This window comes from Mytilus californianus, unplaced genomic scaffold (assembly GCF_021869535.1).
Source record: "Mytilus californianus isolate M0D057914Y unplaced genomic scaffold, xbMytCali1.0.p SCAF_6, whole genome shotgun sequence".
In the NCBI taxonomy this organism is placed as follows: domain Eukaryota; kingdom Metazoa; phylum Mollusca; class Bivalvia; order Mytilida; family Mytilidae; genus Mytilus; species Mytilus californianus.
The window spans coordinates 32536931-32562186 of NW_026262712.1; the positions used below are offsets into that span (position 1 = coordinate 32536931).

Sequence of the window (25256 nt, forward strand, 5' to 3'; positions counted from 1 at the left end):
TGACTTAATAATATATTGTGCAGTATTTAAAGAGCTATTTAAATCAGAGTTGGGTAACTAGTAGGTTGATTGACACAACCATGACACACTTAAAGGAGACATGAAACGATTTTCAATTTGTGTTTCAAAATGTTTATTTATACTTAACTTTCCCCAAAAATACATCGATAGCAATATAAGTGTCAAATATTTGGTGAAATATTTATTTTAATGAGATTTTAATGCAACGATTTATCGACCTGTCAAATATGCATATTTTCATCCCGGAAGTCACTCAGAACGAGGCTACTACGTCAGTGGTTACATTCATTCATATTGACATATGGGTATAGCACAAATTTAGTTTCGATTATTATCCAACAAAACGCATGACAGTGATAAACAATGATTATGTATGATGCCAATGAATTCAACAATATAATAAAAAAGAATATTGACTTGATATTTTCTGTTTTTCGAATGACATGCAGACTTAGGTGTAAAGATGTGACTTTTTAACAAGCCCAAAACTACACTTCTTTCCGCCCACTTTCTTAAGAATCCAGAGTTGGGGTCTCGGGTGCCATGCCATGAGTTCATCATAGGTCACAGGTGTACGGTACAGGTGATTGAGTTTCGCAATTTCAGGTCTTGTTTTAAGTTGCAAGCTTCATGTGTCACGCCACATGGGGGATTGATAAGACATAGTTATTACGCAATATTACTTCATAAGCTCTTTGTGTACATCCTGGATGTTGGTTTTGCCGAGGGCACAGGTGAAATTGGAAAATATTATTGTTACAGTAATACAGGTACAACTACCTGATCATATGTTTAATGAATACCTGAAGTACGACCATACAATACCCTATGCACCACCAATTAAATACTCTAACCAGTGTTGATAACTAATAGACAACCTGTATACATAGATCTTACCGTTCTACATGATTAAAAAGTAGTTTTATTTAAATAAAAAAAAAAAAAAAAATGCAGAAAGCGGTTTATTCAATTTATTCATCAGACAAACCAAATACAGTCGGTATTGTCTGAAAAATCGTCGTTGTTGGACTCTTCGCATGAAGAAATAATATCCTTTTCTTTGTTATTTTTCACACACAATGGCTCAAATTGATGAGGTCAATTGTCCTTATAGTGTGTCAGTAATCGGCAAAAGTGCTGCCAATACCGTCCATAGTGTATCGACATCGTCTAGTTAGAGACATTTTTCAAGCTTGTAACCACTGACGTAAGCACGATCACGTGATCGTTATCTAATTAAAAATCATTCATTATGACAAGCGCTGGATTCTTTGACCAGAAAACTGCCGATTGATCAGGTTTTGATCAGCAAAATTGTAAAAAACAGGTTTTTAGACTAATATTTATTAATCTAATAAAAAAGAAAATCGTGTCACGTCTCCTTTAAAATTTCACTCGAAATAGGCTGTTTTTTTCCTTGAACAATGAACAGTTCTGTCCACAAATAGAATAAGATAGACTGAACGACCAAATTTCACAAGTTCAAATGCGGAGAAAAACATTTGATTGATGATCGAATGTTTCATTTGTAGAGTAAATGTACGAATTAAGTTAAGGGAAAACTTATTTTACAGGGAAACATTGTAATAAGATTAATTTTTGATGAGATAATACACTTTCCACGATATAAATTACCTCTTTTTAAAGAGATCATGGTTTTGTACTACGGTATGGGACGTAAAGACACGAACAATTGATATTTATTGTGTCTCTACCGAGGATGAGCAATGACTTTTCTGCTGTAGTTAGAATTGTTTTTTCGATACTGGTGACATGTTTTGCTGCAGACTGTTATATGAATCTAAAACAATTACAAAAATAGATCCGTTTGCCGGTATCATACAATTAAACCAACTCATATCTCAATAGCATGTTATCGTCATTAATAAACAAGGTATGTGTGCTGCATGGCGTGAGGCATCAATGACTATTTATAGAATATATTGTCATGGCATTTTCCATATTGACTAATCATGCCATTCCCTCAACCCATGTTAAGCCCTTGAACTAAAGTTCTCAGTCCAATATGCAGTCCCGGGATAGTTCCAGGATCTATATATTGATATTTTTTACATATATAGCGTATCTTATAAAAAATGGAAAATGAAATAACAATTTAAAAGGTTTTAATTTACTCTTAATTTGTTGTTTTTGTTTTGTTTTGTTTCTTTATTCCTGACTGCATTGGTTAACATTCCAATGATTCCCCAAGAATTCCAGTAGGGCTGGCCATCTCATACATGTCATACTTTTATGTTTTTTTTTTCTTTTGTTTGAAGCAACTATGTTACACTAATGGGTGTCATTTTTGGAAAATAAAAAGAGAGCTCTATTTGCTTGGTCAATGTACTGTTCATTGCGTATTATAAATTATGCCATGGTTAGGTTAAGTTTTGTAAAAATGAACACAACTCCCTAAAATTAAAGAGGGTCTATTCGAATTTTGCATGTTGGAAGCTCAAATAGCCTACCCATTGAAATTACATGGTTAGCCTATATACGCACCCGCATCAGCCTGCTCTTTTGGTAATATTCTGTTTTGTGATATCTACGATAAAAAATTATATAAATTCAGTCAACAGTAATTAAGTATTTCACGGATGTTCAAATCTCATAAATTGATTCATTTGATAAACGTCATGGTTACAACCAAAAACTGAGGGAATTACATGAACTCCAAACAGAGTGAGACGGGGTGCGTCGACTGCCGTAGTATCCTGCATCGGATGTTCACAGGATAAATGAGATACAAAACATTTCTGAAATTTGGACTGTTGAACGATATGACATCATAAATGTATCTGAATGTCAAAATAAAGAACCTTGCAAGATGCTTTATCTTTTTGTCTGAGAACGTCTTGTATGAATTCTGCATGGTATTATTATAAAAACAAATCGGCAAGTATGTGTGCACAGTTAATCATATTCGGAAACTGATCGATACAGGCACCTAGTACGACAGTGATTATTGATTTTCCCAAGGTTTACCGTGTTTACAGGTACATGTAGTTACATTAATCCTATATACAGATGGTTTATAATATTTTATATATTATATAGAAAGATAATTAATTTATTTAAATGATGTTTTCCGTTAAGTTACATGTCTTTTCAATAAAACAGAATTACATTATGCTTATAAATGTTCTTTGTTTACAATAGTAGAACAAAAACAGGAAAGTTTAAAGCGTTTTATGATATGAAACATTACTTATATACTTAGATGATGTGATACTACCTTTAAGAGAACAACTGACGTTGATGATAAAAAAAAGTCTGTTCGGTTTAAGCTCACAACAGAAAATTTATTCGACTGATGCTCCTAGTTTATTTGTAATTACTTGTACAAATACTACTAAACGGATGGTAATTTCTAAGAATTCCTATACTCCTAACAAAACAACTAAAATATCATTAAACAGCAACCTTTTCATGAACAGATGTATAAAATACTAAGAGATAAATATTCAAAACTTGTTATTAATTTTCAACTCACGGTTTTTTTTTTGTTTTGACCGAAATTTACAAAGCTAATTTTAAATATCACTTGCGAAAACCTCTCTACTGAATTAAAAGACCATAGAAAACCGTATTTGAATTCAAATACACACACAAAAAACGTAGCAATATCTCCATTTGATCTCTGCTTATATAAGTTAGGGCTGGAATGAGTAAAACTTTGAAATGGTAGATGAAGCAGTCAACGTGAATATAGCGTATTATCAAATGTATTTATTGAACAAAATGTGATGAAAGTTCTGGCAAAATGTACTTTATTTTAATTAATGCGGAAGCAGAATGTTTGTACGTAAATTTTATTTTTGTATTTAATTTATGTGATCCTGCAATGTGGATCCCCAAATAAAAAAAGAATCGTCATAATATATAACGTATGGACGATCATAGTTTAGATATGTAGTGGGAAATGTGATCCACGTCATATTGTAATAGATTTTGTTGACATGTGGTTAATTAGCCCATATACACATTCATTAACGTTATAATTCTTTTATTCACCTTATTGATCAACTACTTTTTAAATATACCGCCATTATCACTTGCTATTTGTATAAACATGAGACATACTCGTCATAACAAGTCACCTGATACATTTATCTGCTGTTTACGTTCCTGGTGGGCGTATTGAAGTACTGAACAATTCTACATCCGATTCAATTCTTTTGATGTAGGTACACCGTATGTATGCTATGTTATATTATGATAATTTAACAACAGAAAACATTATTATAGTTAAGATGTCTATTTTTCTTTTTTTTTCTTCAAATAATTTGTTCAATCCTCATCAACATGTTATCATCTAGACTTCGTTAAAACGAGGATAGTAAAAAGTAAAATAAAAAAAAAAAATACCGAACTCCGAGGAAAATACAATACGGAAATGTCCCAATCAAATGGCCAAATCAAAAGCTCAAACGCATCAAACGAATGGAAAACAACTGTCATCTTCCTGACTTGGTACAGGCATTTTCTTATGTAGAAAATGGTGGATTAAACCTGGTTATATAGCTAGTTAAACCTCTCACTTGTATGACATTCGCATAAAATTCCATTATATTGACAACAAGGTGTGAACAATTGTAAATGATAGTAAATGATGTTTTCGAAAGAGAAAGTTGTCCTACAGATATCACATATCGTATGTATTGTTTGTTTCAAAAAAGCACCTATTCATCTTCAAGGTAATACTTATTTGAAGTCTGTGCTTTAGTACAGACATGATTTATAAACAAAATTACTTAAACCTCTGTAGATAAATTACGAAATGATTAAAAACTGAAGTAAATCAAATTAATTTGTCGGGATGAAGGTTAACAAAGAAAAGCTTTCGGACGTATACATTTGAGTGTTTAATTATTACCGTGGATATCATTGACAATTATATAAGGGTGATGCCGAACATCGAGTTAATTGAGAGTTCGCTCTAAGTTCGAAATAGACGTCTGCATATTTGAAGCGACGTAGATTTTCTTTGAGGTTCAAAAAAGGGTTGTACTCAGACACATTAAATGTATTATCTATCTTTATTTTTAAATTTACTTGAGTTGTTGTATTGAAATCAAACAGAAATAACAAAAACCAAAAAAAAAAAAAAGTTCTTGAATAGCATAGTGTGCATGCATACATAATCAGTTGGAACAGTATTACAATGTACAGAGCCATGGTTTACAAATGTCCAGCGGAAAATCAATATGCAAGACGAAGATATTCTTATACGAATTTATTATGAACCCAGCTTCGTGGAAAATCGACACCTTAAGCGTATTTTTAACGTGTTAGATCACAGGGAACATTCGCAGGAAGACATGTCACCATACCCGGACACATTATTATGATCCCGCGCCGACAAGTATTTTCTTTACTCCTGAATGTCCCCTTCTTAGCGGTTTTGTAGCAGATATCAATTTTATTGTCTTTCGTTTGACCCGGTCTCGAACGAGCATGTTCGTCGAGACGGTTCTACCTGAAGAATATTTATTAGTTAGACCACAACTTCATAGTAACCGAATATTATCCGGGAAGAGATTGGGGTTTCAGTATTTCCAACCGGGCTTATACCAACCCTGTGAAGAATCCACATACATTCCATGAACATTTCTCTCGAAATTACCTTATCATTCGCGTTCTTTTAGGACCAGTTCTTCGTTGCATTAATCATGCTCCTTTTATGCATACATGCTGTCAACTTCTTTTCTTTGCTTTGGTGTATCAGAAGTATGCTATGAGAACACTTAAAAGTTTAACATCAAAGTTATGCTGTATTTGTTACGCTGTAAATATGATAGATATAAGGAGATGTGGTATGAGAACTATTATAGATAGAACTATCTTGAAAACTGTAACATATAGTATAAACGTTAAAGCAAAATTTATCAGCAAATCAAGGACTACACATACATCAACTTTGTCTAAATCATCAGATGACTGCTTATTGTAATATTGTAATATCTAAATCAAATAATATTTTCTTCAGTTTTTGTTTTCCATGGCATCATCAACACCCGTGTGCGGTGTATGTGATCTCCGTAGTATTACCAAACCATCTATAATCTCGTGTTTTGAATGTGACGGAGGACTTTTCCCTGAATGCAAAGAGAATGTCAAAGGGAACACGAAATCATAACTACATAAAATAAGGGAGTACCAAAAATTACCAAGTGAAATAGTCAAAATCACTCAAAACTGTCCAAACCATAATGAGAAGTCCGTGATTTGTTGCAAAAAGCATGAATGTCATTGTTGTGATAGTTGTATGGTATAAAATCATATGGAATGTCGGGATTTCGACAAATTGGCTGATATCACTCAAAATATCAAATTTTCAAATTTTTATGACATAGAACAATCAGTAGCAGACCTTTCTGACAATATTCACAGAATTCAATATAATAGAGAAAATAATTTTAAAAGTTTAACCGAAATGAAGGAGCAGGTTGAGGAAGCAATCAAACAAACTAGGATTATTATTAACAAACATTTAGACAAAATACAAGTTGACATAATGACAAAATTAAATGCGACCGAAGAACAAGAAAAAAAAACGATAATTGAACTGCTGGACTTGTTGAAGGAAAAAGAAAGTGAGATAATTGAATACTAGAAGAACTTCGAAAATATCGAGAAACATGCTACAGATATTCAGACATTTATTTCTATGAAGGAGCTAGCCAAAAACGTCTCAAGCAAAGACGAGTTCCTACAGTCGGTGATTGACAGCGAAAATTTTAAAGACCACGAACTGTCGTAAAATACCAATACCGCAATGCAAGATTTAGCAAATCGTATCAAGAGTTTTGGAAAAGTAAAAATTGAGACAAAACCATGCAATGTAGACCTTACAAGGAGAAAATACAAACAAGCACAAATAATGCTTCCGCATATAGTATCTAAGTCAGTTGCAGAAGTCAATCTAAAGCTGCATAAAAATATGAATACTAGGGGAAACAGCACATATGGTTGTTGCATGTTACCAGGTGGTAAAATGGCGTTTACAGATCACGTTTGAAACACTGTAACAGTGTTCAAATCTAATGGATCAAAAGTTTTAATAGTGAAAACACCATCGATGGCGTTTGACATAGCGTACATCTACGAACACAGCACACTGGCTGTATCATGGGGATTGTCAGTAAGTCGCTGCATTACAATCATTGACAAAACAAACAAATCAAGAAAGAAATATCAGTTGATTCATGTTATTACGGCATAGCACTAAAGGAAGGCGAAGTAATGTGTTCTACCTTCGGAAAAGGAATACAATTTATAAATCTGAACAACAATCAAACAAATAATATAGTTCGAGATGACATACCTGCTTTATGTTACGTTGCAACATTTGGTGACAAAATTTACCATACAAATCCCCAACGAGACTCCGTAACATGTTATGATTTACAAGGAAAAGCACAATGGACATTTAAGAATGAACGCGTACTGAATAGTTCACGTGGTATATCTGTAGACAATGGTGGTAATGTATACGTAGTATGGTATATTTCTACCAATGTAGTAGCTATTTCTGTGAACGGACAACAAAACACTGAAATACTAAAAGCCAGGGATGGTCTCTACAATCCACTTTCTCTTGATTATAACAGAAATACAAATCATTTGCTAGTCGCAAATTATCAGAAAAAAGCAATGATTTTTACCATGACTGGATTATACAAAATTATCAATGTGTAGCTGAAGTTATAATATTTCGGTGTCAGAGTAGCACATTTTCTGTCATGTTGTAATTTTTGCTTAATGATGAATGATGATATATTTTAGTCATACTAATGATTATACAGCAATGCTATTTTTCAGATTTTATAATACTTACGAAAAAAACCAAAAAAAAAAAAAAAAATAAGGAAGATTTAACAGTTTTATTTTTAGACGACTAAATACAAGTTCTTGAATAGCATAGTGTGCATGCATACATAATCAGTTGGAACAGTATTACAATGTACAGAGCCATGGTTTACAAATGTCCAGCGGCAAATCAATATGCAAGACGAAGATATTCTTATACGAATTTATTATGAACCCAGCTTCGTAGAAAACCGACACCCTGAAGCGTATTTTTAACGTGTTAGATCTCAGGGAACATTCGCAGGAAGACATGTCACCATACCCGGACACATTATTATGATCCCGCGCCGACAAGTATTTTCTTTACTCCTGAATGTCCCCTGCTTAGCGGTTTTGTAGCAGATATTTTATATGTCTTTGGTTCGACCTGGTCTCGAACGAGCATGTTCGTCGAGACGGTTCTACCTGAAGAATATTTATTAGTTAGACCACAACTTCATAGTAACCGAATATTATCCGGGAAGAGATTGGGGTTTCAGTATTTCCAACCGGGCTTATACCAACCCTGTGAAGAATCCACATACATTCCATGAACATTTCTCTCGAAATTACCTTATCATTCGCGTTCTTTCAGGACCAGTTATTTTTTGCATTAATCATGCTCCTTTTATGCATACATGCTGTCAACTTCTTTTCGTTGCCTTGGTGTATCAGAAGTATGCTATGAGAACACTTAAAAGTTTAACATCAAAGTTATGCTGTATTTGTTACGCTGTAAATATGATAGATATAAGAAGATGTGGTATGAGTGCCAATGAGACAACTTTCCTTCAAAGTCACAATTTGTAAAAGTAAACCATGTATTTAGAAAAAAAAGGAGGGTACCTAATGAAACCTTCGGGGAGTTTTCTTCTTGATTTTTGTTGAGCGGAAATATTCAACAAACAGATGTGTCACCCTAAGCTAGCGTTCTGTATTAGCGAGGACATTAGAATAGATGGAACCCCATAATATTTCGTACCTGTACCAAATCATACAACACAGACCACATGTTTTCATTGTTATTGGTATTTTCTTGTCTGTCTATTTGCTCTGAATGTTAAAAAGTTATTGATTGATGGTGCGGTATGTTGCATTGTCCAAAAGTTTAGTATTTTCTGTTATCATTGGTACAAGTTATCAAATTGTCTAGTTTTTTGAGAACTGATTATTTTTCAAGTTTACCTGAACCGAAGTGTCAGGTGAGCTATTGTTAACACTTGGCATTTCTCGACCGTCGTCCGTTAACTTTATTTTGGTCGACATCGCTAAACATTTAACATAAGGCTTAAATGCAAGTTATGTTTATTATCTTTAAAAAGCTAAAGAAAGAGAAAATCTGACTGGGGCAGAAAGTTTCAATTCTTTTTAATTTCTGCGTATTGTCTTGAAAACTTTGAAAGATGAAGAGGAATTGTAAATGGCAAAAAATCATTATAAAATCTGAATCTACAATTGCGTTAACTTGGCCGAAATAAGTTGACTCTTTAATGGAGTCATTCCCTTTAAATGACGGGTTTTTCCAATTAATTTGTGTTTTTACCTATCTTGAGAACAATAACATGTATAATAGATAGAATTATCTTGAAAACTGTAACATATAGTATAAACTTTAAAGCAGAATTGATCAGCAAATCAAGGACTACACATATATCAACTTTGTCTAAATCATCAGATGACTGCTTATTGTAATATTGTAATATCTAAATCAAATAATATTTTCTTCAGTTTTTGTTTTCCATGGCATCATCAACACCCGTGTGCGGTGTATGTGATCTCCGTAGTATTACCAAACCATCTACAATCTCGTGTTTTAAATGTGACGAAGGACTTTGCCCTGAATGCAAAGACCACCACAGTCTGTCAAAGGGAACACGAAATCATAACAACATAACAATAAGAGAGTACCAAAAATTACCAAATGAAATAGTCAAAATCACTCAAAACTGTGCAAACCATAATGAGAAGTCCATGATTTATTACAAAAAAGCATGAATGTCTTTGTTGTGATAGTTGTATGGTATAAAATCATATGGAATGTCGGGATTTCGACAAATTGGCTGATATCACTCAAAATATCAAATTTTCAAATGTTTATGACATAGAACAATCAGTAGCAGACCTTTCCGACAATATTCACAGAATTCAATATAATAGAGAAAATAATTTAAAAAGGTTAACCGAAATGAAGGAGCAGGATGAGGAAGCAATCAAACAAACTAGGATTACTATTAACAAACATTTAGACAAAATATAAGTTGACATAATAACAAAATTAAATGCGACCGAAGAACAAGAAAAAATAACGATAACAGAACTGCTGGACTTGTTGAAGGAAACAGAAAGTGAGATAATTGAATACCAGAAAAACATCGAAAATATCGAGAAACATGCTACAGATATTCAGACATTTATTTCTATGAAGAAGCTAGAAATAAACGTCTCAAGCAAAGACAAATTCCTACAGTCGGTGATTGACAGCGAAAATTTTAAAGACCACGAACTGTCGTAAAATACCAATGCCGCAATGCAAGATTTAGGAAATCGTATCAAGAAATTCGGAAAAGTAAAAATTGAGACAAAACCATGCAATGTAGACCTTACAAGGAGAAAAGACAAACAAGCACAACTAATTATTCCGCATATAGAATCTAAGTCAGTTGCAGAAGTCAATTTAAAGCTGCATAAAAATATAAATACTAAAAAAACTAGAATAAGCAATGATTTTTACTATGACTTGATTATACAAAATTATCAATGTGTAGCTGAAGTTATAATATTTCGGTGTCAGAGTAGCACATTTTCTGCCATGTTGTAATTTTTGCTTTATGATGAATGATGATATATTTTAGTCATACTAATGAATATACAGCAATGCTATTTTTCAGATTTTATAAAACTTACAAAAAAGTGAATGAACACGTTAATCATACCCTTAACCCGGAAAATAAAAAAAAAATATAAATCAACTTTCAACGAAACAAAATATTACATCGACGCTTTTTGATAGCATTAAACTTTGATTAAATAATGATTTAGATTTTCAAAATTTTCAGCATTTGAGAAAAATTCAAAAATATTAAACTAGACATTTATTTAGATTCCACAAGCTACATTCTTATGTCAGTGTAAGATCAAAGTACGGGCTATCAAAAATGAAATAAAGCATACCAAATAAAACTTAATTCAATTTTTGTACTCAAATAAAAGAACTTCTTCTGAATACTGCAGATATGTTTATTAGATACAAAAAAATATTCCTGGATATGAGTATATCGTAAGAGTAATTTCCAGATTAAGAGTAATTCCCGAATAAGTGTATGACACACGTCCACAAAATGATAATTTTACTATTCTATCTTTTTTTTTTTGCCAAATGAATGTACGAGACAAAGGTTAAATACACCCCTGTTGTAATTGCATGTACATATATTTTTCATTATGTTGAATAATGTTTTGAATTTGAAGTTAAACGAAAATGATGATTATACAAATTAATGCTAATTTGGACCTGTTGTGTTGAAGTTTGGTTAGTTGTAAATTTAGACGCGGCATGAACCTCAGTGTCAGCAATGATTGATAACCGACACAAATAACATACAAATTAAAGGAACTTGTAATATCTTTTAATCGTTCTAATAAACATGAAACCAATATGTTTCATAACTTACTTAACTCAACAATTTGTAAAAAAATCAATTCTTACAGAACAAAATAACCTTCTTCTTCTATTGTTGATCAATTTACATTTTAATATGTGGAATCATTGATAAAGGCAACTATATACCTTGTTATGTCATAGGAAGATACTTTTTTAAGCACAAAACAATTACCTGAATCTGATTGCAACTCCTTAGCATTTAAATTGGGGTACGGAATATGTAGCTCTCTCGTGTATAGCTATGATTCCTTGTCCATGTTTGAATATACATTTGTTGTTTTTTGGTTATATAAGCTCTTCAATGTTTGTTTTTGTTGAAATAAAGGCCTCAAACAAACAGAAATAAAGAGACAAAAGTGATCTGTTTCGAAAGTCCTATGGTCACTGACCTACATTTTATGCTTCATTGACTTTGCTTTACTTTTACGTCCGAGCTAATAACTCTGTAGCTTTTAGAAATAGTCTGTTAACTTGTCTAGAAATATACGAGTATGTAAACATGACACATGTCACAGAAGACTAGGACTGTTTCATGTTATTGAAAAAGGATGGCAAAAAGAAAGGAGATGATCTGAACACCTCAAGACACATTTTACTTGATCAATTCCATGCAGCGACTCAGGTTCAGACCCCGTCTTGGTCTGGTTTTCGTCGGTATTTATACTTCTTTGGTTTTGAAATATTTGGTTTTTAGCCTACCTGATGGAGGTAAATGCAGAAAAGCGCTTCGGACGCATACCATTTATAAAGTGTGTTTTCGTGTTTTATGCTGTTCTGTTACGCAACTGTACATGTCGTAGGTTAGGGAGAAGGTTTACTGTTAATAGACATGTTCAGCCCGCCATATTCTGTGAGTACCTGTCCCATTTTAAGAGCCTGGAATTCAGTGGTTGTCGTTTGTAGCTTTCTGCCATATTTATTTTTCGTTTTTTTTTGCTTTTATGATAAACTAGGCCGTTGATTCTCTCTTTTGAATGTTTCATATTTTGAAGATGGCTTTTTACGGCTTACTATTTGGTATGAGAAAAAAGTAAAACAACAAAAATACCAAACTCCAAGGAAAATTCAAAACGGAAAGTCCCTTAACAATTGGCAAATCAAAAGCTCAAACACATCAAACGAATGGAAAACAACTGCCATATTCCTGACTTGGTACAGGCATTTGCATTGAGTTTTGTTCATTTGCGAAAGCTTTACGTTGACTTATAAAATTGAGAATGGAAATGGGGAATATGTCAAAGAGACAACAACCCGACCATAGAACAGACAACAGCAGAAGGTCACCAACAGGTCTTCAATGCAGCGAGAAATTCCCGCACCCGGAGGCGTCCTTCAGCTGGCCCCTAAACAAATATATATACTAGTTCAGTTATAATGAACGCCATACTAAACTCCAAATTGTACACAAGAAACTAAAATTAAATTTAATACAAGACTAACAAAGGCTAGAGGCTCCTATTATAGCTGTTTACATTCTCGGTCCTTGTTGCGTGTTGTCTTATTGACAATCATAGTACATCGCCGCCTTTATTTTATTTTATTAATTTGCATTTAAAAGTAGCTACAAATATGACAAATATTTCAATTTCATGTTTGGAAAATTCTTTTTTTTTTTGCGTCCCCTTTGGCGATTCGCTTCAGTTAATTGGTATTATGTTTAAATCTGATGTATTGGTATGTGGAGGTCAATAACCGATAGTCTATTGTAGCCGTTCAAATCTTATTTCCGATTATTTATACATGTAAACTTCTAGGGCAAAGTGATTGATTTTAAGTCTTTTATTTTTTTGTGATAGAAGGAAATTGTTTACGCAATTGGTAAACTTTTAAATTTCAATATGAATGTTAAGGGTCAACATGCAGTAGCACTAGTAATACAACCGTTGTAATATTGACCACCGCCATACATTTCATGAAATTATTACTGCTATGTTCATATTTATGTCACAGTGATTATCCATCGACCTATACGATTCAAGGTATCATTGATTCTGTACACAGTACTACCGGATATTTGAATAAGGGGTGATAGCCATAGCGTTGATCCAATTACAATGCTAAATGCGGATTTACTACCTAAAGTCTGCTTCGAAAAAGCATAAAATCCTACCAGTGCAACCACGCAAATTAGATTAGCACTAAGAAAGAATATTAGCGCCTTCTTTCTCAATAACTGTAATCCCATTTTCCTGTCTTCGTTTGATATTCCCTTTGATACAGATGACCCGATAACGTTGGAGACCAGTTCTTCCCAGAATTTAAACTCAGTTTGGTTGAAGTCACTTAAACTAAAAGATGATGCACTCAAACTTCTGAAAAACGTTGTGTCAACTGAAAGAAAAATGGATTTCGCTAAAATTATACCAGATGTTAAACGAAGTAACGAACAAAAGTTAGAAAAAAAAATCAACAAAGACCTGTCCTATAAAAAAAAAAAATGAATATCCAAGTAAGTGGAAAATGTTTTTATTACATTGCACTCACATTTTTATTATGTATTATTGCAAGTAGATTCAACGCATCTCATATCGTTTACATTTTTTACAACCGCTTTTTAACTCTTTATTTTGATAATTATATAAATGAAAGCTCCTATTTATTCGATATCCAATTGATATATCGCCGGAACGATTTTTATTAAAATCCAAGTAAATTATATTCAAATATGAATATTAATATTATATATTTTTTATAACGTACATTAGTTGTTAATGATACTATTGTAGTAAATTTTTGGGAGCCCAAAAATATTAGAAAAGACGCACATTTGTATTTTTCCATTAATTATTACCAAGTGTACCTGTATGCTCGACAAGATTAGAGAAACTGCTATGGGATGAGTTTATTAATTGTTTAAGGCAACACGATAATCAATAGTTGCTTTAATCTGCTCCATTTTGGACTCAGTCGGACAGTCATGTCATTTGCAATCATATCACATCTCGTAATTTGAAATACCAGTAAGAAAAACAAAAATCGCAACAGCAGACACGTTAGACAGAATCTTGGAACTAATATTGACATCAATGATGCATGTAATAATTGCTCAATACGGATTTGTTTCCGTATTCAAATCATCACAGAAACTGAGCTAACAAGCTGGGTATTATAAAGGATGAAAAAGAAGTCTTTTTTATCAATTTCAGCGTTTGTTATGCTTTTTCTTACTGTTCGGTTTCGTTTTTATTACATTCGAATATAGGTAATTAAATACAACAGAACACATGCATCCGAAGCACTTCTTGGATTTATTTATTTTCATGAGGAATCCAAACATTTGAAAGCCAAGGACGTATAAAACATTAAAATGTGAACAGTGATATGACCATGAACATACTGACCCCTCCCCCCCCCCCCCAAAAAAAATAAAACAAATGTCAAATTCATCTAAAGTCAATTTTGCATGAGACAGTTGGAATCGGCAACTTGGATTTTAAATATTAAATGGTCTTCGGTATGAATGGATCAGTTTTGAATTGTCAGATATTTGAAATGAGCATTACACATGATTCCTCAGTGCCTCTAGGATTTTTAATCGTTTTCGAATAAAGTAGAAATTTTTCAATTGATAACAGAGAAAATTACTGTTGCCAATAGTTCATCATATTCCAAATCAGAAAGATGATCAATACATCTTAATTCGGAGGTTTTGGAAAGTAAGTCAACCGAGAAAAAAAGATACGAACATTAAAAATACAACAATGCATCAATACAAATCAACCAACATGGGTTCATTTTCCTTGGAGTTCGGAATTTTTGTTATTTAACTTTTTTCTTATATATTTCTTGCTAGTTTTTGTAATGTATATTCTGTTTGAAGATGTTGAGCCTATGTACCTTGTTGCGGTTCCAGTCCTTTCTTTATTTTCCCCTTTCTGTTTGGTAGCTGAAGAAAATATTAGATGAATACATATTGGCATATGATAATATTGTTGTAACAGCACAAGCACTCTATACAAATAACTGCATAAGCATTTAAATAAACAGCTTTTCACGAGGAAGTAATAACACAATTTCTAATACATGTTACACAAATGTATATTTGCAAAGGTTACATGTCTTATCTGTATTCTTTTCAATAAAAAAACCTATACTTTATGAACAAGTTACAGTTTAATTTTTCATAATACTATGTCAGTGAAGTGAATATATTCCTTAGCAGAGAAAATCAAATATGACTCAAACTACTTATTTCGTGAGAGAAACACGCTGCTGGGAACGTTTCGATTATTATCACTCCATAATTGTATTTAATCTTTTTTGATACTTTTTTGACGCTGCTTAATGACATCTATTTGGATGTGTGTTAGATAGTCAGAAGACACACTTTCACTTACAGCAACTTATAGTTGTACTCAATTATAGTTAACGGTATGCTGTTTGTAGCTATTTAACGTATCCGTCTACTGACGGACACAAGAAAACGATGGAAAAGTTTAGTTTGCGCAAATCTGTTGATTGACTCCGCTCAATCTTATGACAGATGTAAAGCCGTGGAACTCTGACTGCTTCTAAAGTTTAAATCACTTTTTTTTAAATCATGCAATAGTTTTTGCATTATAACAAATATGTTTTAACTCTCTGAAACAAACTTATAGCAACACACTGAAATTCAGGGAGGAACTGATCAATATAAATTCATTGATTGTTGCTTGCTTATCGTCTAGTGGCATATATTTCTTGCATGTTCAGGACGAGAACAAATTATCTTTTTATAAAAAAAGAAAGTCATACAATAGAGTCGACCTGGATGAAGGGCGGAAAATTTGGTATGCCACTGGAAGATGAGGGTATATTAGGGGCAAAATTTTAGTCTTGCCACCTACAATACCCTCAAGTAATTATCAAACACGTTCCTAAAGTGCAGAGTGCGTGACCATCTCTCTTCACGAGGCATCGTATTTAACGTTCTCATTCGGTCGTGGTTTTGAATTAATACATCCCGCACAGCCAAACAGACTTTGGCAACGGTTTAACTGCCTGTAGAAAAAAGACCAAGCGATTACCGTATTTATTTACCCCAGTCAACCCTCCCGGTATAAGAAAAAATATTTGATTAATATCAATTAAATTGTTAATGAAATATATACAATAAATCCGTTGGATGTGTACTAGTTGTTATTTTAACTCTGGGGAAAACATAATTATTCTTTTTAATATAATAGAACTAGCTTTTAGTAATTGAAAGTACTCTACGATCGGTACATTGTTTATTGAGTCCTTTTTTATGTGTTTTTTTTTGCCATCCTCTAATTCATTTGATCACTGGTGGAAAATTGAGTCACTTGCCATCATACCGCATCTTCGTATTTTTACATTTGTATATTCGTGCCGATGTAATGCGTCAATTCTTTGATAGTTTGTTCCTATTTGTTGCTGTTACGCCAATTACCAAACTTATGATACAATGTAGCGCTAAATAATGCGTTTCACCCTTCCAAATTCTTCATGTGTTTGACCCAAAGAGATGAGTCTGTAATTCAGTGGTTGTGGTCGGTTGCTCAAAGTCATATTTTAATTGTTCATTTAAGCATAAATCAGGTTATTTCCTTTGATTTGTCTTGTTTGTATTGTTTGCACATTGTCATATCGGGGCCTTTCATAGCTTTTTTTATACGTTTAGTAGTTTTGCTCATTGTTAACGATTATTGATAGTTGCTTACATCCACGTCGTTTTGTCTCCGGTGGATACTTGTCTCATTGACAATCAGACAACATCTACTTATTTTTCATATAACCAGAGTAAAATAACTTGAAATTCTGTTTCATATTGCAGCAAGCAATTACTTACATCATCACGTGTTCCCCATGATTGATCCACAATGTTACAGATTGCGTAGACAGGTAGTATAATATACATAAATGGTATAAAAAACAAGTACACGGCACCTGTTATCAATATCCATGCATCAGTTGGGTATAAAATAGCTCCATATATGTAACTACCAAGTACAATCATAACTAAAAATCTGTCTGCATGTTCAAAATGTCCATCTTGAAAGCCTATTTTGTAGATTTATAGTAATTGACCAAATATACGACAATTTAATATGTGTAAACAGATGCATATATATACATTATGATTATTTTAATAAACATGAATAATACATTGTTTGGCAATTATTGACATTTCAGCTAACTGTACGGCCTTCAAAAATTAGAAAACCCCATACCGTCCGATTTTAGATAACCCCATACCGTCCGATTTTAGATAACCCCATACCGTCTGATTTTAGTTATGAAAGGTCCGGCATGACAAAATGAAAAACGATTAAAACACGAAAAAAATTACCTGATTTATGTACAAAATGAAAAACGAAAACACATATATAATATACAGCAACCAACGACAACCAAACGTGTCTCTGATAAAATTATATACTATAGTGTTCAATTTTGCAAAAGTGATTTAAAAACATTTTAAGTAACTGAATTGCATTCAACTTGTAGTTACAATGTTCTACATTCCCCACAATTATTCATTTACAAACTACATAACCGTTATCTAAAAAAAAAAACCAATACCACACTACCTACCATTTGTTAAGTCTCTAAAAACAATAACAGTATAAGGCACAGATATGTAGACTGTTCCTGCCCCGAAGACAATAATTAACATTTTTGTGATGACTAATTGCATTGTTGAAGAAACTTGACTGAGTAACATCAAACAGTAGGCAAACACTATTGCAACTACCGCAGGAGCTACAATGAAGAGAGGTGCACCAGTCGCCATTTCAAAACCGAAGCACAGTGTAACGATTGTAGCTCCCGGATATAAAAGCGTTGAAATGAATAGGTGCAATAAGTAGAAGACGTACAGAATGGAAAATGCATCGTTTGCAGATATCAAGGTTCTAAGCATTCGGATAACCAATACTGCGTTTGCATAGTCTGATAGTATCCACCTACGGCGTTGTTTCATGAACTCTGCCATGTCTTCCGGACAGAACGTTGAATTTTTAGCATGACTACAATATCGTAATTTCCATCCCTTCAACATCATTAACGTACACATCCATCTGTCTTCACCTGTATATATAATTGAAAGTAACTAAATATTTAGATTTTATTTCTATTTTACACTTACTACAAACATTACATTGTTGTTATCATATTTATCATGTTTATATGTATTCCATATTCATTTTTATAATGGTCTATGATAGATATTGAGGCAGTATGATTTTCCAAACAAAAAGTAAAAGACAGAAAAGTTTGGACGTGCAGTTAGTATGCTGTTATTTCTACGATTCATTAAGTGCGTTATGTTTTTTGACTTTTTGTAAAAAGTTAAATCACAAAAATACTGAACTCCGGGGAAAATTTAAAACGGAAAGTCCCTAATCAAAACTCAAATAATTGAAACTCAAATATTGTATTTAAAACCATTCAATGGCGACGAAAAAGCAGACGTATACACACTTGTTATCATTGTGGCAATTCTTATACAGAAAAATAAAACGATGCATAACATTGATAGACGGAACTCTTTTACTGTCTGAGTGAAACTAGTTCAAAATGTGTGTTATATAAAAATCTACAGCAGACGATTTTTAAAACATGATTCGAAGGTTAATAAGCATGAACGTGAAAGTCTACTGAATTTTATATAAAGGAATGATTTTGAAGAATTTCGAAACATTAACTACATGTATTGCAAATATATCCTCCAAAAATGTAATAGTTTTTAATACCGTTGTCTTTTGTAAAAACATCTTCAATGTTTGCCACTGGTACCGAATATTCTGCAACCACTTCTTTAACAGCTTCTAGTTTGTACATACTAAAACATCCAGGGCAACACATAACTGAACCAATGATATTCTGTGAACTTTTAATTATCCATAAATCTAAAAGTACATTTTTTCAAATTATCATATACTTAAAGTAAATAACTTGTGGTTTTTACAGTAAGATAATAGCATGGAATAAACGTGAATTCCATATTTTCCGAAATGGTGTTTAGCGGGCTGATATGAAAAATTTATCACATGCCTCCGGCTATTAACACATTCCTTTCCGTAACGTTATCGCATGGAATTCCGGCGTTACTCTGTAAATTCCGGAAAATACACCTCAATCGGACGTTTTCAATGAAAAACATAACAAAGTAGGGTACAAAACAATTATAAGAAAACAAAAAAATATATCATGCAAAATGCAAAAAAAAAAAAATAAAAAAAAAAAATGATACAATAAATGCATTTTTCAAACTTTCCAGCATAATTTAGAAAGTTATTTTACAAATGTATACCTCCAAACAGTTATTTTTTGTTGAATTTGTTTTTTTTTATCATCGATATAGAAATATATTATACTGTTGTTTTTCTTCTCCGTTGAGGCATACGATAGAAAGATTTCATATCGGATGTATTACATTTGGCGTCCGACGTCCGTAAACTTTTCACTTTTTTATACTGAGAACCACTTAAACGGATCAATATTTAAAACTGTTTAAGCGTGTGACAAAAAGATCATAACATGTCATTTTTCATATCAGATGTATTTTCACCCCTTGAACCATGGGCTGATAATACATCTGATATGAAAAAATTACCATTTAATAATCTGATATTATTAACTACTCTATTATTGGACTTGATATGAAGAAAACTGCCTGTACTATACAAAAGTGTTAAGTCGGCCAATAGTTATCAAAGGCACGAGGCTTATAATTTAATACGCCAGACGCGCGTTTCGTCTACATTAGACTCATCAGTGACACTCAGATCAAAATAGTAATAAAGCCAAACAAGTATAAAGTTGAAGAGCATTGAGGACCCAAAATTCCAAACAATTGTGCCAATACAGAGTAACTTGACCAATATTGATTTTTTTCGTATTGGCTGAGTTCTGATTCGGCCAATAAGATATTTCGGAACGACTCTAGATTTAGGTCGAAAGTCATGATAAACAACAACTTAATGTAAACTGCTGTTTGAAAGACGCTAATTTATTTACACACCATAAACATGCCGAAACGTTCAGTGTGGCAAATGTTTCAGGCTAGAGACTGTCTTATCTAACAAGCCTTTTGTAGTCGGACAATTTAATTATTTCATGTCAGGGCAACGAGTCTATCACACAGCTGATTTCTTGTCACCGCCTCATAGTTATTTAAAAATGTTTTTCAGTTTAATGGGTGCAAATCGATTTACTGTTTACTTTCGCTCCTCATGTTTTGTAAGGTGCCATTTATTTTTCAACCCAAACAGGCATATTAATTGCTGAAGGGTGACCTGTAGTTGTACAAGTCTTTGTTCTTTAGTCATGGTCTATATATGCCTCATTGGCAATCATATTAAACTCCTAGTTTTATTTAATCTTTTTGTTTCTGCATCTCTCGTACCTTTCTAATTACTTTTATGTGTTGCGTCTAAATATGAATTGTAACACTTTATAGTGACTGAAAAGATGTAGCCTTGGTTCATTTGTTTTTAAGGCCACATACTAAATGTCATTTAGCATTTTAAAGTCTAATACTATGTCAATTTCAACATATTTATGACATCATATTGACATTTTTGTGTCCAGACTATGTCAACCGGTTCATTTATCAATGACATAAATATAAATTTCGGCAGTGATAAATATACATTGAATAGCAAAATGCGAATCTGGTGCAGTAAAGTTGGAATTTGTAATATTATTTCTACAACAAAGTTCATACTTCTGCTGGTGGGCTGTTAGTCCCAGAAGTTATGCAAATTGCTTTCATAAATTTTGGAAATAACTTTAAGCTAATCCCTTTCATGCAGAACTCTGAATCCTGTTACGGGTTTTCCTCTACCAAGTGTCTTTTTTGGCTTACCAACTCTTTAAAAGAGGGACTAAAGATACCAGAGGGACAGTCAAACTCATAGATCGAAAACAAGACAAACAGACAAATAATAGTACAGATGACACAACATAGAAAACTAAAGACTAAGCAACACGAACCCCACCAAAAACTGGGGGTGATCTCAGGTGCTCCGGAAGGGTAAGCAGATCCTGCCTCACATGTGGCACCCGTCGTGTTGCTTTTTTTATTACAAATCCGGTAAATAGTCTAAATCGGTAAGTCACATTCGTGAAAAGGGAAGGGTATTGTAGTTACGACATAAGGAACATATCTAATATCATCTGTGAAACGGTTATTCCATAACGGTCAACCAACTCGTGATGGCGTCCATACAATTTACGAAGGGATGATTTCAACTTTACCATTTGGAACTCTTGGTTTAATAGCTTCCTTGTGAGCATCAATTCTCTATCAAGGAAATCATGATAGGAAACACAAGCCCGGGAATATCGTATCAATTGGAAGATATATACTCCGTATGCAGGCGCTGCTGGAATGTTGCTACATATAAATGGAAAGTTCACAATTGGGAAGCTGAAATCATCTCTTTTGTCGTAAAGTTTTGTTTTCAACCGACCCTCATTGTCAATTTCAAGATGTAAGTCAAGATATGAGGCAGACTTAACTGTATCTGTAGTATCCTTTATCTCTAGTTCGATGGGATAGATTCGTTCAACATAGTCACCAAATTTTGTATTATTTCGTGAGAGAACATCATCTATATAGCGGAACGTAGAGTTAAAGGATATTGCTAACTTCTTATCTTTCTTCCTAAGAAGTTCCTGTATGAAGTCAGCCTCATAATAATAAAGAAACAAGTCGGAAAGAAGAGGGTCACAATTGGTTCCCATTGGAATTCCGACAGTCTGTTGAAAAACACGTCCTCCAAACGTAACAAATATGTTGTCAATCAAGAAATCAAGCATCTTGATAATGTCAGTTTCAGAGAATTTTTTGTTTGAATCAAAGTGATTCTTTACAAAGTAGGATTTATCACTCCCCAAGACAAGATACTTGTATCTACGTTCGCCATTCTTTTTAATGAAACAAAGTAATACCAACTCTTTCAATTTGTCTTTAAGTTTGGAATGGGGAATACTTGTGTAAAGTGTAGAAAAGTCAAATATTTTAATACTATTGCAAGATGAGAGAGTCTTAGATTGTATGTACTCTAAAAGATCTTTTGAAGTTTTTAGTATCCACATCCGATTCACGCCACCTCTAGAATAGGCAGTTTCACAATAACATTAGAGCCCGGCTTTGATTGCTGATAAAATAGATGTTAATAATTTAGAAAGAGGTTTCGTGGAGCACTTGGAAGACCCAGCAATATACCGTTGTTTGTAAGGACACTTATGTAGTTTAGGTATCCAATACAGTTATGGAAGTTCCAGTTCTTCATCTTTGGTTGAAATTCCAAAGGAACATAGAACAGACCTATGATTATCCAGGATTTCCTCTTTGGTAAGTGTCGTGAGGGTATATGTTGAGTTTCCAAGTGAATTGTCAATACCTAATTCATTTATCAAGCAGTTTATGTAATGATATTTACATTTCAATCAGGATTTAGATTTTCTAGATGCAAAACGTTTAATGTATAAGCATATCCATTGTATATTTCATTATTTTGTATTATGAAAAATTTTGTATATAATAAAAGTGTTTGATATATATTTTTGACAGATTTCTTTAAAAACATTATGATCAACAAATTGAACATTTAAGAAACAAGACAATAGTGTAAAAATAAAATTAAGTAATTTGGCCTAGAATATGAATCACCGAATGAGACCTACCACCGACTTGTTAGTTTTTGGTGCATTCCGTCTCTTATTGTAAATGATAAATTAAGTTACGAAATGTAAATCGATTCCCAAACATGAGCAGTACGATTTATTATAAAACCAATAATGTCAATGAGCCAATATTCCGGTTCGCCAACAAATGCTTTGTTGAGAATTATTCATGTTGATGCACATATCTTACCTTTAGCATATTCGAACATCTGCAGCCAGACAATAGGACGACAATGAACCCCTTTAGGGTATGTTCTACCACAGACAGCCCCAACAGTCGGGTCTGATTCACACATATGTAATACTTCCAATATACTTGTATCCGGAAAAGTCATATCAGCATCAGTTGCAAGAATATAATCATCACAGTAAAAATTATCCTGCTCGTGATGTATTTGTTGTGAATCTGTTATGGTGTTTATTCTGTAAAATGACCCATTTTTTAAGCTCGTATCGCCTACAAATATTTTGACGTAAGGGACTAGTGTCGCATCTGTTTTGACAATATCAATCTCATTATGTTTTACAAGCGACTTGCATTTGTAGTCTATAACTGTAAAATCATGTTGAGTGGTTTCGTTTATCCCTTCAGGCGAGTCTATTGCATCTACAGAAAGCAAATCTGCGTAGGATTGAATTTTTGACAAATTTTCAGAGGACCTCCGAAAGATAGGCGAACGATAGTTTAAGACATACTCCATATACATTATCTGACTCCAACGCTTTTTCGCCTTGACTTTTGAAACATCTTTCAAGTGAACAAATAATGGTATTCCATTGTCAATCTTCCAGGAAAGCTGTATTCCGTATGGCGTAAATAGCATTATTCCTTGGTTAGTCTCTGTTATAATATTGTCTTCTATCAAGCCCAGTAACTGAAGACCAAACTGCTTGATATTTTGTCCATCAGCACCATTATCTAAGAATATATGAGTTTCCAAAACAATGTGTTCTCTTTTCAAAAGCTTTGAAGCTGAACTATTTCTAATACTTGCCAGTAATCTGTCCATTTCTGTCTGTGACTCCTGGTACATTGTAGTACAGACAAAAATTCTCCTGATGTTTCGTTTATTATCAACTGACATTTTGCATGTTTGTGTCTCCATTGTATTGAAAGTTCTACTGACTAAATGTTGCAATGTCAATACGGCTTCATACATACTAAAATCATTACACTGTATAGTTCTGTCATTTAGTATATCCAATGATAACGGAACAGTTAGTAGTCCTGCAAGAGTTCCATACAGTGCAGTATTATCTGCACTCACTTTGATTCCTTGATAATTTGGACAGATACTACTAGCCCATGTAATGTGAGATATATTTATTACTGACGAAAACGTTAATACTAGTATGAATGATACTATAATGGACGAAACATAGATAGGTAAATGAACAAGACATCTACCAGCTTTAGAGGTAGCATTGAAATACGTAACGCACTGACAAAGACTCGAACTCAGTAAGATCGAAACACAAAAACAAAGACTTTGTTTATTCGGTAAATATAAAGTATCAAAAAAGGACTTAAGTGATACAAGTTCGTTTGCATTACTTTTTCGATGTAGAAAGTAAACTGAAAACACACAAGTTAGCATCTTCAAAATGATATACAATATAGCGGAATTCTGAATACCTCTGCTATTTGTTGTATGAATACGTTTTTGAAAGTACGGTGTAATAATTATTGATATCATCACCAGGAAAAAACACGTAATTCCAGCTTGTTTTACCGGCATATTGTTTGTATTTACCAACAATACAAAACAATAAATAACGCAGCTTATGAAAACTAGAACCAATAGTTGTTGTATGTAACGACAATAGCTAGTGATGGTCATCTGAAACAAAATAAAAAAATACCTTTGTATTAATTCAATTTACACAATATTCTAAAGGGTTGTAAACTAATTCTTTTCTGTCACTTTTACAGCTAGTTAAGATTGTCAAAGTATGGAGTGTTTTTTTTTTATTGCTTGATATCATTTTTTTTATGAATGAATGTAATATTGATTTAAATGATGTTGTTGTATTGATTTGATTACTGATTAACAAATTAACTATACAAGAGGTGATGCAG

The 25256-nt window shown here is 33.0% G+C and overlaps 1 protein-coding gene across 2 annotated transcripts; it reads right to left on the reverse strand.

Annotated features, from left to right (window-relative positions):
- Nucleotides 1–12741: 12741 nt before the first annotated feature.
- Nucleotides 12742–25004, reverse strand: LOC127704993 (chitin synthase chs-2-like). Of its 2 annotated transcripts, XM_052209238.1 has the most exons (6): nucleotides 23367–25004; nucleotides 19234–19389; nucleotides 18074–18568; nucleotides 17328–17539; nucleotides 15374–15422; nucleotides 12742–13867 (listed from the first exon to the last, which is right to left on the reverse strand). In XM_052209238.1, exons 1-6 carry the CDS (start codon nucleotides 24913–24915, stop codon nucleotides 13476–13478), a joined length of 2853 nt encoding a protein of 950 aa, XP_052065198.1. In that variant the 5' UTR covers nucleotides 24916–25004; the 3' UTR covers nucleotides 12742–13475. The 2 variants fall into 2 exon arrangements, with proteins under 2 accessions (XP_052065198.1, XP_052065199.1); XM_052209239.1 differs by lacking the exons at nucleotides 12742–13867; nucleotides 15374–15422; nucleotides 17328–17539 and having other exon boundaries at nucleotides 17820–18568.
- Nucleotides 25005–25256: the final 252 nt, after the last annotated feature.